Source organism: Oncorhynchus mykiss, chromosome 30, assembly GCF_013265735.2.
Source record: "Oncorhynchus mykiss isolate Arlee chromosome 30, USDA_OmykA_1.1, whole genome shotgun sequence".
Classification (NCBI taxonomy): Eukaryota; Metazoa; Chordata; class Actinopteri; order Salmoniformes; family Salmonidae; genus Oncorhynchus; species Oncorhynchus mykiss.
The window spans coordinates 39,300,729-39,315,662 of NC_050570.1; the positions used below are offsets into that span (position 1 = coordinate 39,300,729).

General features: G+C 44.1%; 1 protein-coding gene across 6 annotated transcripts in view; it reads left to right on the forward strand.

Moving 5' to 3' along the window:
* The window catches only part of LOC110521810 (KN motif and ankyrin repeat domain-containing protein 4), a 93,962-nt gene that overhangs the window by 62,119 nt on the left and 16,909 nt on the right, over nucleotides 1-14,934 (forward strand). For 5 of the 6 annotated variants that reach the window (XM_021599692.2, XM_036969481.1, XM_036969480.1 and 2 more), the window contains exons 2-3: nucleotides 3,097-3,166; nucleotides 10,353-13,253. In XM_021599692.2, the coding sequence (XP_021455367.2) occupies nucleotides 3,151-3,166; nucleotides 10,353-13,253 (2,917 nt within the window). In that variant the 5' untranslated portion in view covers nucleotides 3,097-3,150. The remainder of the gene's footprint in view (nucleotides 1-3,096; nucleotides 3,167-10,352; nucleotides 13,254-14,934) is intronic. The other variant, XM_036969483.1, reaches the window with a different exon arrangement.

Below are 14,934 nucleotides of genomic sequence, written 5' to 3' on the forward strand. Positions count from 1 at the left end.
GCTGGTCTCGCACAAACACACACAGTATAATGTATTACTCCATTCCAGACAGAGAGATGGAGATTTTGTCTGGTCTCTCTGTGGAGTCGATGTGTTCTGTGTTGTGTCATCTGGAGGGAGAACTCCAACTCTGGCAGCTTATTAGAAGAAACCAATTTGGCTGTCCACATGCCCAACCCTCTATTTCCTGCTTAAGTTGCAGACGATTCTTAACAACAAGCAACGAGAACGTTCCAATGAGAAATGTTGAGTAAAGACCCCCTGACTCCTGGATGTGTGTGTGTGTGTACTGTGTGTATGTACGTTTGTGTGTGTATGTTTTGTGTGTGTGTGTGTGTGTGTTTTTGGGGGTGACCAGCTATGTCCACTTTCTCAGGGTTAAGTCGAGGTAAACACAGATAGTGGATATGTGAGGGAGCTGATCAAAGACGTTCTAGAGCTGTGCACCTGGTACAAACCGATGAGAAAGTCCCAGATGTTGTGTTGTTGTCTCGCTCAGCCATTCGTTCGGCTGCCGTTTGCAATTTCTTGCCGCTTGTTCAGTGGGTTTGTTTAGTGATATGACGGCGCAGCTGTCCTCTCCCTCTTTCTCTCTCACCCACCTCTAGACTCATCTCTCCCATCTAATTTCCCCGTCTCTTCTCTTCCTCTCTTGCGTGTGTTATTGTATTAATGTAATTCAATCTGCAGTGTAGCAAAGGGACTCATAACGACCCATGACGTTCAATTAAGGCTTCGCCCCCCTGTGGTTTGCGGGATCAGCTGGCATTTATTAAAAGGCTGTCAGTAGGAGGTTATTTACTGTAACTGCTATGGTGATGTAACATCCATCATTTCCGGCCAGGCGTTACTATAGCGCATGTCAGTCTTCATATCATCAGGCCCAGTCATGCTTCACTGGTTTTAAAACATGGTGTTTGTAGAATGTAGATCACTCATCTCGTTGAGCGTCATGGAAATAGTGTGTGTTTTCTTGTTTTGAAGAAGCTCACGTGTGCGGTTTTGACGTGGGACCCACGGAAACAGACCTCAACCTGTCCGGTACTCGTGGCCTTGTTAGTCTTATTAACTGTTGTGAGGTGATGGGTCCCCCACTCTGGCCCAGTTTCCTCTGTGCCTGCCTATGTGCATATTGAAGTGATGTTCTACGTGTCACCCAGCAGTGATGCGCATTTGCATCACACCTTTGAACATCACGTCACAGTGAGCTGCTCTCACTTAGCTCAAAGGCCCTCGTCAGAGAGGGGCACCTTTAAAGTGACTTTACTGTCGCCATTAAAGGCTCTTAGATTCCTCAAAAGGAGGTTGATGGAAGTTCAGCTGGAGAGAGAGACTCACTAAGTATCTTCGTCCAGGTCTGGCCAGCCTCTGTTTCTCATCTTCCCTGCGCCCCCCCCTCTCCCCCTCTGTGTGTAATTGCCTGTAGGGTCCGTAGCCTCACACTTTACTCAGTGATTATCAACGGCATTCTTCCGCTCGCAAATGAGCCATTTAGGCCTCCAGGTCAGCGAGCAGAATGCGGATTGCCCAGCCGTCACATTAAGGATTTGGAGTGTCAGGGACAGGGATGCCCCTGCTCCCATGGCGACATCCCGGGGACTAGCTACAGTAGCTGTCTGTGTGGTAGGGGAGTACACTGTCAGTCGGATCCCGTGTTTCAGATGACAGTCGTACAATGTGTCACAGCTCACTCCCCGCAAGTCTCTGTCTCACAGCTGAACTGGAGGCAAGTAGGGCCGATGGCTGTGGATAAAACCATGACTGTACAAGATAGAGACACCGGTGGATAGAAACACATCTGCTCTCGATCCCACATTGCTTTATTGTCAGTGTTTGGGGATTATTTATGGAGTGCTCCAGCTGGTTGTTATGGATACATGATCAGGTTCCTGTGTGGATTGGCTGTCATTTGAATTGATGGCCTTGCCATCCAGTGCGGTGTCTGTGTGCTGTAGTGTATTCCTGTGATACACTCTGATGGCAAACAGCCTACCTCTAATCTAAGCACACAGTCTTTGCCCAGCACCATCGTCCCAGTGTGTACTTCTTACAGACACAGGACATTTGTTGCCGGGCAAAAATATGCTTCCTCTGTTCTCTCCACAGTCATCAAAGCAGAATGTGCAAAGGGAAGATTGCCACTTGCCATTTGTTCATAGACTCAAAAGTGTGAATAATTAAGGGATTTGTGATGGTAGGAAAGGGACTAAGAGATGACAATGAAAGTGCTTTGGAACCTACAGTTTTCCATGATAACACATTTAAAATGACCAAGCAATCATAAGGATTGATACAGGTAGCGTCCATGTTTTTCTTTATCTAACCGTAGTTTATATTGCACTGAAATTGATTCCCGCCTGCCGGGTTCAAGACCACACTCAAACTCTCATTAAATCAATGCACCCGGCTAGTAACTGTATCCTCCTAAGGAGCAGATATTTTGTAACCGGAACAAATTAGCATGGCAATTGTGTGAATGTGTGCTTATTTGCTAAATTGCTTTGGCATTTATGTTTTGCTGTCGAGTTAACGTAGCTATTTAAAATGGGTTCAATATGGAAAGCCCACTTAAGGCTGTGGGAACGTTCTAGCCTGGGCTGTGTGTTATTCGTATGATTGGATATTACATTTAAAATCTTTGCATAAGCCTCTAAAAGTTTTGAAATCTCAGTTGTTTTCCCATCCCTGTTGCCTCACCCAAAGCCCTCGTAAAAGAAAACAGGGGCTCTGGTTTCTTGGCAGCTCCAACTGGAACAAACAGCACAAAATGGCACCCAGATGGAACATTTTCCTACTTAGCTGGATGAAACTGTAGCCCCTGTGAGTGTTTGTGGTGGTTTTATATGGCCACCGAGGATCTCTCCCTCTCCGTTAGACAATAACACAGGGGAGAGGTTGTCATTACCAACAAATAGTTATCACGGGTCACTGGTAGAACACAATGAGAAACAGTCGTTTCACAGGCTACGCTACGTTCTTATCTCTTTCCAACACAAATATGTTTAAGACTATACAGAGGTTGTATTAAAACCAGTTGGCCAGTGTCGATATTCAGTGTTATTTCAGTGGCTCACAGACTTCTATTCTCGTTTCCAGGTTGTCAACTCTGACTAGAGAGAAGTAAGTCCATGACCCTGAACTACTACAGCGATGGACAAGAAAAGTGGTAAGTTAAAGCCACATAAAAATACCAGATTACTATAGAATTCCGTAGTTTTTATTTATCAAGGTAAGTTGACTGAGAACACATTCTCAACCTGGAGAAGAGTTACAGGGGAGAGGATGAATGAGCCAATTGTAAACTGGGGATGATTGGGTGACCGTGATGGTATGAAGGCCAGCTTGGGAATTTAGCCAGGACACCGGGGTTAACCCCCCTTCTCTACGATAAGTGCCATGGGCTCTTCAGTGACCACAGAGAGTCAGAACACCTGTTTAATATCCAAAAGACAGCGCCTTACAAAGGGCAATGTCCCCAATCACCACCCTGGGGCATTAAGATATTTTTTGGGGGACCAGAGGAAAAAGTGCTCCTACTGGCCCTCCAACACCACTTCCAGCAGAATCTGGTCTCCCCTCCAGGGACCAACTAGAACCAACCCTGCTTAGCTTCAGTGGCAAGCCAGCAGTGGGATGCAGCGTGGTATGCTACTGTAGTGAACTGTAGTATCCCTCGATCGTGTAGTGCGTACTACACGATCGAGGGACACTGCGCAGGACACGTTTGAGACGCAATCCAGAGCATAGAAAATGCTGACAGCATGGCTTCTAACGAAAACATACCTCCACGCCCGCAGCTTGACAAAACTGGCTCCAGAAGTGAACTATGGGAAAACTTTGATTACAGATCAGATAAGGGCTAGCCTACCAAAAAAACGAAGCAAAAGTTTGCTGATGAGTATTTCTGTCTGTATTAAAGCCCTTTTGTGGGGGGGAAATCATTCTGATTGTCAGGTCCTAGCTCCCCAGTGGGTTGGCCTAGGCCCTCCAAGGCCCACCCATGGCTACACCCCTGACATTCATGTGAAATCCATAGATTAGACTTATTTTCGGTATATGATTACACAAACCAGAAGTCATGTGAAATGCACTTAACTAGACAGCAATACTTCACATTTGTCTGGGCTTGCTAGCAGTAGCCACTAGCACCAGCCAGCAGCCCTGGGCATCCTGGGAAGTGAATGCACTCTTAGAATCATTGAATGCTGTGTAAATTCTATTGTATTTTTATGGTAGACTGCAATATAGAAGTTTCAGAAATGAGCTTCAAAGTATGTAGTTTTGGAACTAAACTATTAATTTAATACATTAAATGAGTTAGCTGTCATGAATTAGAGGTCTAATGTCATTTGACCCAATATTATGGCCATAGATTAGCAAATGAACCCTGATACAGTATGTATCAAATTACATTTTTGAAACAGTTTAAATGTATTTGTACACTTATTTGTACATACTTCCACTATGGTTTTACATATGGAAAATTGGAGGTATTCTGATTTAGTATGGTGTTCATTTTTTGTTGCAAGAAATTGATTATAGAATAGAAGACATTGTATTTGTTCTACCAGTTAACATTGTTCAATGTTTTTTTTAAATTAAGCCCAGTGGTTATTCTGTGACTTTAGCTAATATTTTTTTTTTTTTTTTTTGCCATGGTATCGTTTCAGTATATGAGTATCGTTTCAGTATATGGGTATCGTTTCAGTATATGAGTATCGTTTCAGTATATGAGTATCGTTTCAGTATATGGGTATCGTTTCAGTATATGGGTATCGTTTCAGTATATGAGTATCGTTTCAGTATATGGGTATCGTTTCAGTATATGAGTATCGTTTCAGTATATGAGTATCGTTTCAGTATATGAGTATCGTTTCAGTATATGAGTATCGTTTCAGTATATGGGTATCGTTTCAGTATATGGGTATCGTTTCAGTATATGAGTATCGTTTCAGTATATGGGTATCGTTTCAGTATATGAGTATCGTTTCAGTATACGAGTATCGTTTCAGTATATGAGTATCGTTTCAGTATATGAGTATCGTTTCAGTATATGGGTATCGTTTCAGTATATGGGTATCGTTTCAGTATATGAGTATCGTTTCAGTATATGGGTATCGTTTCAGTATATGAGTATCGTTTCAGTATATGGGTATCGTTTCAGTATATGAGTATCATTTCAGTATATGAGTATCGTTTCAGTATATGGGTATCGTTTCAGTATATGAGTATCGTTTCAGTATATGGGTATCGTTTCAGTATATGGGTATCGTTTCAGTATATGAGTATCGTTTCAGTATATGAGTATCGTTTTGGTATCGAGTATCGTTTCAGTATATGGGTATCGTTTCAGTATATGGGTATCGTTTCAGTATATGGGTATCGTTTCAGTATATGAGTATCGTTTCAGTATATGAGTATCGTTTCAGTATATGGGTATCGTTTCAGTATATGGGTATCGTTTCAGTATATGGGTATCGTTTCAGTATATGGGTATCGTTTCAGTATATGAGTATCGTTTTGGTATCGAGTATCGTTTCGGTATCGAGTATCGTTTCAGTATATGAGTATCGTTTCAGTATATGGGTATCGTTTCAGTATATGGGTATCGTTTCAGTATATGAGTATCGTTTTGGTATCGAGTATCGTTTCAGTATATGGGTATCGTTTCAGTATATGGGTATCGTTTCAGTATATGAGTATCGTTTCAGTATATGAGTATCGTTTCAGTATATGGGTATCGTTTCAGTATATGGGTATCGTTTCAGTATATGGGTATCGTTTCAGTATATGGGTATCGTTTCAGTATATGGGTATCGTTTCAGTATATGAGTATCGTTTTGGTATCGAGTATCGTTTCGGTATCGAGTATCGTTTCAGTATATGGGTATCGTTTCAGTATATGGGTATCGTTTCAGTATATGGGTATCGTTTCAGTATATGAGTATCGTTTTGGTATCGAGTATCGTTTCGGTATCGAGTATCGTTTCGGTATAGAGTATTATGATCCTTGGTATCCACGTCAAAACTCTGGTATCGTGACAACACAACATCTTACCGTCCAGAGGCGGTGTATACAGCAGAAAATACACTCGTATCACCCATGGATCAGTTCATTCCTAAAACATTGTCCATTGAGCCTGACAATTAGCCACCATGCTAGAGTTGCAAATGCCTAGGAATGCTAGTCCCGGGGGTTGTGTATCACGTTCAGCCAATAAGGTTGCAGCAGTCTGTTGTCTACCTCTGGCTGAACGTGGGGGCGCAACATCAGGAAGTTGCATTAGCCACTAGTATGGTAGTGGGAAAGGGTGTTTCAAAGTAAGCATATTTTGGACAGTAAGATGAAACGACAATGTCGCCATCTGCCAGACTTCGGGATAATTATTTTGTATACGGTGTAGAATCCTACTACTGTAGTATCCCTCGATCACGTAGTGTTTGATCGATTAGACCACTAGTTAGCTTTTGTCGATGCCGTTTTGATTTCAACTTGCTGTCCTTGGGGAGCTCATGCTGTGGATTTCCTCTGAGGTTCCCCCTCAATCATGTGGTGCTAACTATAGAATGTTGTAGAATACTATACTCCACACGAGTATACCCTTAATTGATTTGGACTATTTAAATGTTGATATAATGCATTTAGACATTTGTGAAGCATAACACTAAAAAAGTGTCAAATGTATTTCCATTGTGGTCCTAGTTCAAACATCAAACCTGTTATCCATTTACAGCTAACCCACATGAAAATAGTACAGTATACTATGGTCTAAATACCGTAGCATACCATAGTGTTCACTAGTTTTTTTTGTGCGTATTTACTGTAGTATACACTAGTGTTTTCATGGACATTACTAGTATAACATACCCCAGTTAATGTTTAATGACACATGAGTAACACATTAACAAGAGTACATCAAAATGACTTGGATGCTACTTCCACTAGCCTTCTGAAATGGTGCTTTCACAGAGATTCAGCGAACCAACTTCGTGAGATTACCAAAAAGTGACAAGCAATACTGTACTTCCGATGGTAGAAAACAAATAACAGCTACGCTGCATTTACACGAACAATAGATTTTAGAAATACAAATGGACTTTACTTAAAGACAGTCCCCTTTTTGGAGGGTGCTGCCAATAACTGTCTGGACCTCAAACCAGCAAAGCCTCTCCAAACAAACCAATTGAAAACAAAAGTACATAGCAATGGCTTTACACAATGAACATATTGAATATTGCCACATAAATAAGTGCCCTGGGCAGACTCAACACATACCATTCAGAACAATTGACCACATCCCAAACATTTCTTCAAGACAGTATGTCACAAAATGGTTACACACACACACACACACACACACACACACACACACACACACACACACACACACACACACACACACACACACACACACACACACACACACACACACACACACACACACACACACACACACACACACACACACACACAGTGCTTTAATACATTTCCTGCATGTCCTCCCCTAATAAAACATTCACAATATTCTTCAGTTACATGATTGTGACTGGTTGAGGTTAGGTGAGGGTTGTGGTGATGCCGACCTACTGTGGGACTCCAGTTAAAGAGCTGGCAGAGGCAGAGATGTAGTTCCGTTTAAGAGTCTTTATAGATTCAGGTAATGGAGATGATACATGGCAGGGAATGATTTACAGTCGCTGACATGGGACTTGTATTGAATTGAGACTTGGTTGGCATTGTATGGAATAAGGTTTATCTAAAAGGAGACCATGGTGCGAATAATAATGGGCAATAACAGCAATGAATATACATAATTCGATTGTCTGTTAATCAATGGCAATATGCAAATGAATTAAGCATAAAAATGCGTTGTGCATAAATATAGCAGCAGTTAGCCAGAAAGGGGGGTGCAATAGCATGCAGCATGGTAAGATGAAGATATAGCAGGCTAATTTATCCATGTCTACATAGCATAGCAAGCAAACAAAACAACTAACAGAAGTAGGGAGCTTAGCAATAAAGCACCTACTGTTAGCATAACTGTTAGCATAACCAAGGCAATGCACATAACCAAGGCAATGCACAAAAAGCATAACATTTATTACCGTGTCTATTAACACTACAAGTACCAAGAGAACAGATCAAGGGACTCAAAATGTCTGTTTGACTGAGCCGTTAGCATTTCACAGCCACTAGCGAACAATATCTCCTGTACAAAACAATCAATGAGGAGGTAGTCCTCTTCTAATCCTCTGCTGTGAGATAAAACGTCTGTATTTTACATTTCAATGTTATGGTTTGTGAGAGTTGTTTGCCCTGCTCAACTACTCAGCTTCGTCTTGGTGAAGGAACCAGATTGAAAGGAGGCACCCTCGAACCTGCCCGTACCTTGCCATAGAGATGGGTCACGAATACCCTCCCCCACATCCACGTCACCGAGCAGGGAATTGTGAACAAATATATATATTTTTTAAACTGCCAGTTCCTTTTGGTTTTACCAGTATAAATAAATCATCAGCAATCATTAGACCATCAAATACACATACCCAGATAGTGGCTTGCTCTACTCTGACAATCATAAAAATGCTAGGTACATGAAACGATCCTCTTTGACTAGCCCAAGATGTACTCTTAAGGAGCCTACCGTTACTCCTTATTAAGGACAACTTAGGATGTTGGCCAAACAAATACAAAAAGGATAGTGGAAAATGGTGTTTAATAATAAAGAATGTACGCATATTTTCCCTGCAATTAAAGCTAGTTAAGGAGGAGATTTATGCCTTTGAGCCTGAATGGAGGATGCTTTATGTAAGAGTTCACAGGTAACGCGACTGTATCGGCTGCCTAGGTTACTATAATCTTTTGTTTTCTGGTAACGTGTTACCTTCAGACAAGTCACCATTGTGTTCATGAGAATCTCGTCTTTCCGCGTGTTGGTATGGTATTTATGCGTCTGTTACTTCCCCACTTATCATTATTCAGGATTCATTCAGAATTATCCATGGTAGCATCCACATTCATGTAGAAGTATTTCGAAACATATTCTATTCTTATTTGCAATAAACCTGACTCCAAAATGACCCAATACATTATTGACCATTCATTTCTATTGGGCACAAAATACTCTGAAACACAAAACAAACAGCAAATGCATCCAACAAGTTTATTCAGTCAAACGTTTATTGTAGTCATTACGTGCTAGGAATATGGGACCAAATAATTAGCTTTTACTACTTTAATACACATATAAGTGAATTTGTCCCAATCCTTTTGGTCCCCTAAAATGGGGGGGACTATGTACAAAAAGTACTGTAAATACTAAAAGGATCACGCAATATGAGTGAAAATACCCTCAAATGAAAGCTGACAGTCTACACTTTAACCCCAAAGTGCTGGAGTACAGAGCCAAAACAACAAATCTGTGCCACTGTCCCAAAACTTTCTGAGCTCACTGTATTTCACCTATAGTGGGGGAAGTAGGCGTGCTGAGGGTGCTGCAGCATCCCTTGAAAAGTAGTGCACTGGGCATTTACTAGTATTAGCAGACCGATATAGACTTTATTTTTTCAGCTTTTCTTTCAGTGAGTTGTATCATTAAGAACAGTATTTTACAGGATTCAGTAGTTGGAATTGTAAGAGATGTTGCCCTGCCCCTTTCTCTGTGATTGACATTCTAATGGTATCCAGAAAGAACAAAACCCTGTCCTCAAACATTCACATCAAATCACATGGAAAACAACCACTTGATGTGCAGTATTAATTTAGCATCCTTACAAACCGCTTCATGTAAATTTACCTTACTATATTGTAGGCTGCTCGTCTGGGTTTGTACCAAGGTCCCATGTAAGCCCAGTTGGTAGAGCATAGTGCTTACAACGGCAGGGTTGTGGGTTTGATTCCCAAGGGGGACAAGTAAGAACATGTGTGCCCTCACTACTGTAAGTCACTCTCCATAAGAGAGTCTACTGAAAATGAATGAATAGACCGTTTCACTTTAATTTAAGAAACTGGAAAACATATCAAGCAAGTATTTTATATTCCACAAGTATTATCAGATTAACTGTTTTGTACGGATAATTATCAGACTCAAGTTACAAATGCTGGTAAACACACAGAAACTTTTAGTTTGCATTCTTTCACAAAAGTAGTTCACTGGTCTTTCACTAGTACTGTATCAGTAGACCAAAAATAGATGTCTTCAGCGAAAGCCCCACCAAAAAATCTGCATCCCCCCAAAACATCATCGCTGATGGGCTTTGTGTTTTACCCAAGGTCGGACAGTACTGTACAGCATGTTCCTGAATGCATGGGGATGACTGTGAATACTAAAAACTCTCTCTTCATGTTGCAGAAAATGGCTACCCTAGATCCGGAGGAGAGAGTGGAGGTGGGGGTCAGAGGAAGCAGCTGCCCTACTCCGTAGAGACCCCCTACGGCTTCCACCTGGACCTTGATTTCCTCAAGTATGTGGACGATATCGAGAAAGGCAACACCATCAAGAGGGTGCACATCCAGCGCAAGGCCAGAGGCCCTCCTAAGTTCAGCACCCTGCCCAGGAACTTCAGCCTGCTAGGGCATGGAGCCAGGCCGGCCCCTAAGGACACCTGGTCCTCCACCCTAGGGCCCAAGCCCCGGGGCAGAATTACTGATGTCCAGCAGATCTTGGATTTTAGACCCAGTGACGGTGGCACATCTGGTATTCTTAGCCAGAACACTAGGGTGCAAGGGAGTAGCTTTGCCTCTGCCAGGCCCAGGGAGGAGGCAGGTGCTGGGCCTTGGGTGTTAGGCGAACAGCCCCTGGGGAGGCCCAACCTCCTTCGGACGTCCAGCATGCCAGTCACCATCCCGCACAGGAAGGCCTCTGAGTCCGGGGACGAAAGAACGGAGAACGTCTCATCTGAGAACGTGGTCCGCGCTGTTCCCCAGGACCGGTCAGGGCTGCACCAGCAGATCACCGCAGCCCTGAAGAGGGTCAGAGAGCTGGAGGACATGGTGAGGACCATCCCAGAGCTCAAGTCCCAGATCTGCTCACTGAGGGGTGAGAGAGAGCAGCTAATCCTCAGGCTGCAGGTCCAAACCAAGCCACAGCCTCCAGCCCACCCACAAAGTGCCTCGCCCTCCCCAGCCCCAAGCACTGATCCCGCGCCAGCCTCTCAGCCGCCGGGGGCTGAAGCAGCAGTGGATCCCGGCAGAGCAGAGAGCACCGTGTCAGAGGCAGAAACGCAACAGGAATCCTTAAAGAGTAGCGCGCAAGAAGAAGAACCAGATAGGCTTTTAGCAGCACAGGAACCAGAGAGACAAGCACAGACAGCAGAGGGACCAGATAGACTAACAGCATTTCTGAATCCATTAGTGCGCGCAGAGGAAAGGCAAACAGAGCAACCAGAGAACGTTGCAACACCGAAAGCACCAGAACCTTTAGACAGCAGAGTGTTTGTGCAAGTCAGTGTCTGTGGTGAGGAGCACCATCTCAGTGTCGAACAGCTCCAGGCTAAGCTAGTAGCGCTAGAGGCTAAGCTAAGTCAGGCTAGCGAAGACCTGGAGAGAACGAACAGTCTCCTGAAACAACAGGTAGAGGAGAACATGATGAAGGAGGAGAGGATACTGCAGCTGAGCGTGGGAGGAACAGGAGGCGCGGAGGAGGTGTCCAGGCAGAGACAGACAAGTAGGAGGACCAGTGTGGACCAGCAGACCGAGACGGAGAGAGTGGGAAGTGCAAGTCAGGAGACAGAGACAGAGAGGGCGGATATGGTGGAGCAGGGCACGGATACAGAAAGGATAGTCATCTGTTTAACCGGAGAGGGGGCTGGTGGTGTGGAACAGGGGACGGAGACGGAGCGGTTTGACACTCAAGACCAGGTGACAGAGACAGAGATGGTCATTGTATGTCCAGTCAGACCGCGGGCTAATAGTGTGGATCGGGGAACAGAGACAGAGAGAGTGGACACAGTGGACCAGGTGACAGAGACACTGCCCGGAGACAGCTTAGACCAGGTGACAGAGACAGAGACGCAGACAGTCGTCAGTGTAGATCAGTCGACAGAGACAGCACCTGTACGTCCAGTGAGACCAGCGAGACATAGGGCTAACAGTGTGGACCGGGGAACAGAGACACAGACAGTGGATACTGTGAACCAGGTGACAGTGACAGAGACACAGACAGGAGTCCGTGTAGACCAGGTGACAGAGACACAAACACAGACAGCACCTGTACGTCCAGTGAGACCAGCGAGACAAAGGGCTAACAGTGTGGACAGGGGGACAGAGACAGAAAGAGTGGGTACAGTTGACCAGGTGACAGAGACAGTGGTAGCACAGAGTACATATCAGCAGACAGAGACAGAGGGAGACAGAGTTGAGACGACCAATAACCACCATAGGGAAATAGAGATTGAGAGTGCGGCCATAGTAAGTGCGGCCATAGAAAGTGCGGTCACAGAAATTGTGGAAGCAGAACGTGTAGTCTCACGCAGTGTGGTTAAAGAGGGTGAGATCGCTGAGAGTGCAGTACGTTTTGTGGTTATAGAAAGTGTGGGCAAAGAGAATGGGGTCACAGCGAATGTGGTCCCAGGGAATGTGGTCACAGAGAATGTAGTCACGGGAAGTATGGTGAAGAGACAAGTAGTGGTAGTAGAGGAGACTGTCGTTGAACAAATTACATTGACTGAAAGTGTTGTTACACAGAGTATGACCACAGAGAGTACAGTCGTAGAGAGTGCAGCCACAGAGAACTTGGCAACTGAGAGTGAGGTTGTAAAAAACACAGTTACAGAGATTACGGTCACAGGAAGTGAGGTCATAGAATCTCCAGCCCCAGAGAGCCCAGAAGTAGCACCCACTCCCTCTTCCAGCCAGACCCAGATGGGTCAGAAGGAGTCGGAGCAGGCCCAGCCCCAGTCACAGGACTCTCGTCGAGGGTCCAACCCAGCGTTGGCCCAGGCCCCTCGCCAGGGGTCTAACCCAGCCCTGGGCCAGGTGGTAACGCGCCTCACAGGGCTGATCAATGAGCAGTGGGCCCAGCTAGGTAGCAGCCAGGACAAGCCAGACAAGCAGGAGACCACCAGCCCGAGTGCCCAGAAGCCTGCAGAAGGGCAGGGTACGCCCGCTGCAGGGAAGCCTTTAGCGGGGAAGGCAACGGGGAAGTCAGGTCTGTCTAAGATGAGCTCCATCCAGAGCCAGCTGGTCAGCTCCCTCAGTGCCCTGTCTGCCTTCTACTCCCCTGGACAGAAGGCAGCTGCCAGCAAACAACAAGGTAGGTCAATGTTTTTGTACAGTATCAATGTAGTTAACATAGTAAGTACATATGTGGTCCAGGCTGGAATCAAATCCGCTGTACATGTATGTCCCACTTTCATCTCAGACTGGGCCTAAGTAAGCATTTCGCTGTTAGCCTACGCCGGTTGTTTACGAAGCATGTGACAAATTAAATTTGATTTGATTCTAACGTTCCCCAGTCACATGTGGATACACTTTCAAACCCTCTTCTCCAACATGCTCAGGCGTTGTGTACCATGAGGTCACGCCTCTTCGATAGCTTCATCTCCATGATACTGAGCTGTCTCCTGTCTTTGCACAAAGAGCCCATGGCCTGTCTCTGTCTACAGTGGTTCAGGTCAGAGGAATCCTCCATTGACTCTGATAGGCCAGGGGCCTCCATGTGTTTGTGATGGCTATTGATTGTGAGGGCTAGTGGTGGAACACATGTAACGGAGCAGGCTAAATGACATTGTTGGATGACCTCCAAGAACAGATCAAATATGCAGTTTCTTCTCCCTCTCCCTTTTTCCCCCCGTTCCCTCCTTCTTCCCCCTCTCACCTCTCTTCTTCTCCTTGTTGTGTTTTGGCCCAGAAGCTAGAGCACACATACTGTAGCTTATGTGAATGTCAGTGGGGAGAGCATACACAACAGCGTGACCTTTGATTGTCACCCCCCCCCATCCACCCCTCTGCGCTGTGCGTTCAGCTATTGATTGTTCTGGAGAGCGCCATTGACATTTGAGAAAAGGTCTGGCTTAAATTGGCAGTCAAAGACATGTACACTGGATTTAGACCACCAAACAGATTCAGATTCAGATCCAGATCAACTTCATTATCCCACCAGGGGGAAATGAATTTGGTCATGTGCTTAAAAAGATAGTACATAAAACATGAAAACACAGAAAAGACAACAGAATTCATTCAAAGTGCACGTTTAAAGTGAAAGTGCAATATGCTGTATACTGGAGGGACCAACAGACTATCTATTACACAGGCTAATGTCTGTTGAAATGAAAGACTCCCCATATCTATCTGTTTTGATTTTCTTTTGAAGAAGCCTCTTTCCCATTGTCCTGCTGTTGTAACTGAGTTTTGAGTGTAGGAGATGAGTACTGACCTGTAAAATGCTTTCAAGTCTTAGGAGGATGGGTTTTTGTGGCTGATTCTTGATTTATACCAATTATCCTTCCCATCGTCTTGATCAAGCAGTGAAGCTTGACTTGGTCTTGCATTCGCATGTTTCCAAACACACATATCAGACCAAAGGACAGGACACTCTGCTTATTTACACCCCATTACCATCTCTTCAAAATAGGTTACTAAATACAGTCCAGTTTGTAACATTCTCTATGAAAAGTGCTACAGTGAGCTTTGAAAATATATATGTATGTACGTTGTATTTTTTTTTTTAATCATTCAAATGTTTATGACAGTAGTATATATTTTTTTCTGACATTTGAATGTTTATTAGTTATTTTATAATATTACTTTTGGACCAAAATATAAACAAATCTCAAAATTGATAGGTAGATGCAAAAATGCCATTTCAACAAACACTACAACACTTCAACAAACACTACCCTATAAGGTATCATTAGATATTTGTGGACCAAATCCCCAAGCTGGCAAAGTTAAAAATCTGTTGTTCTGCCCCTGAACAAGGCAGTTAACTCACT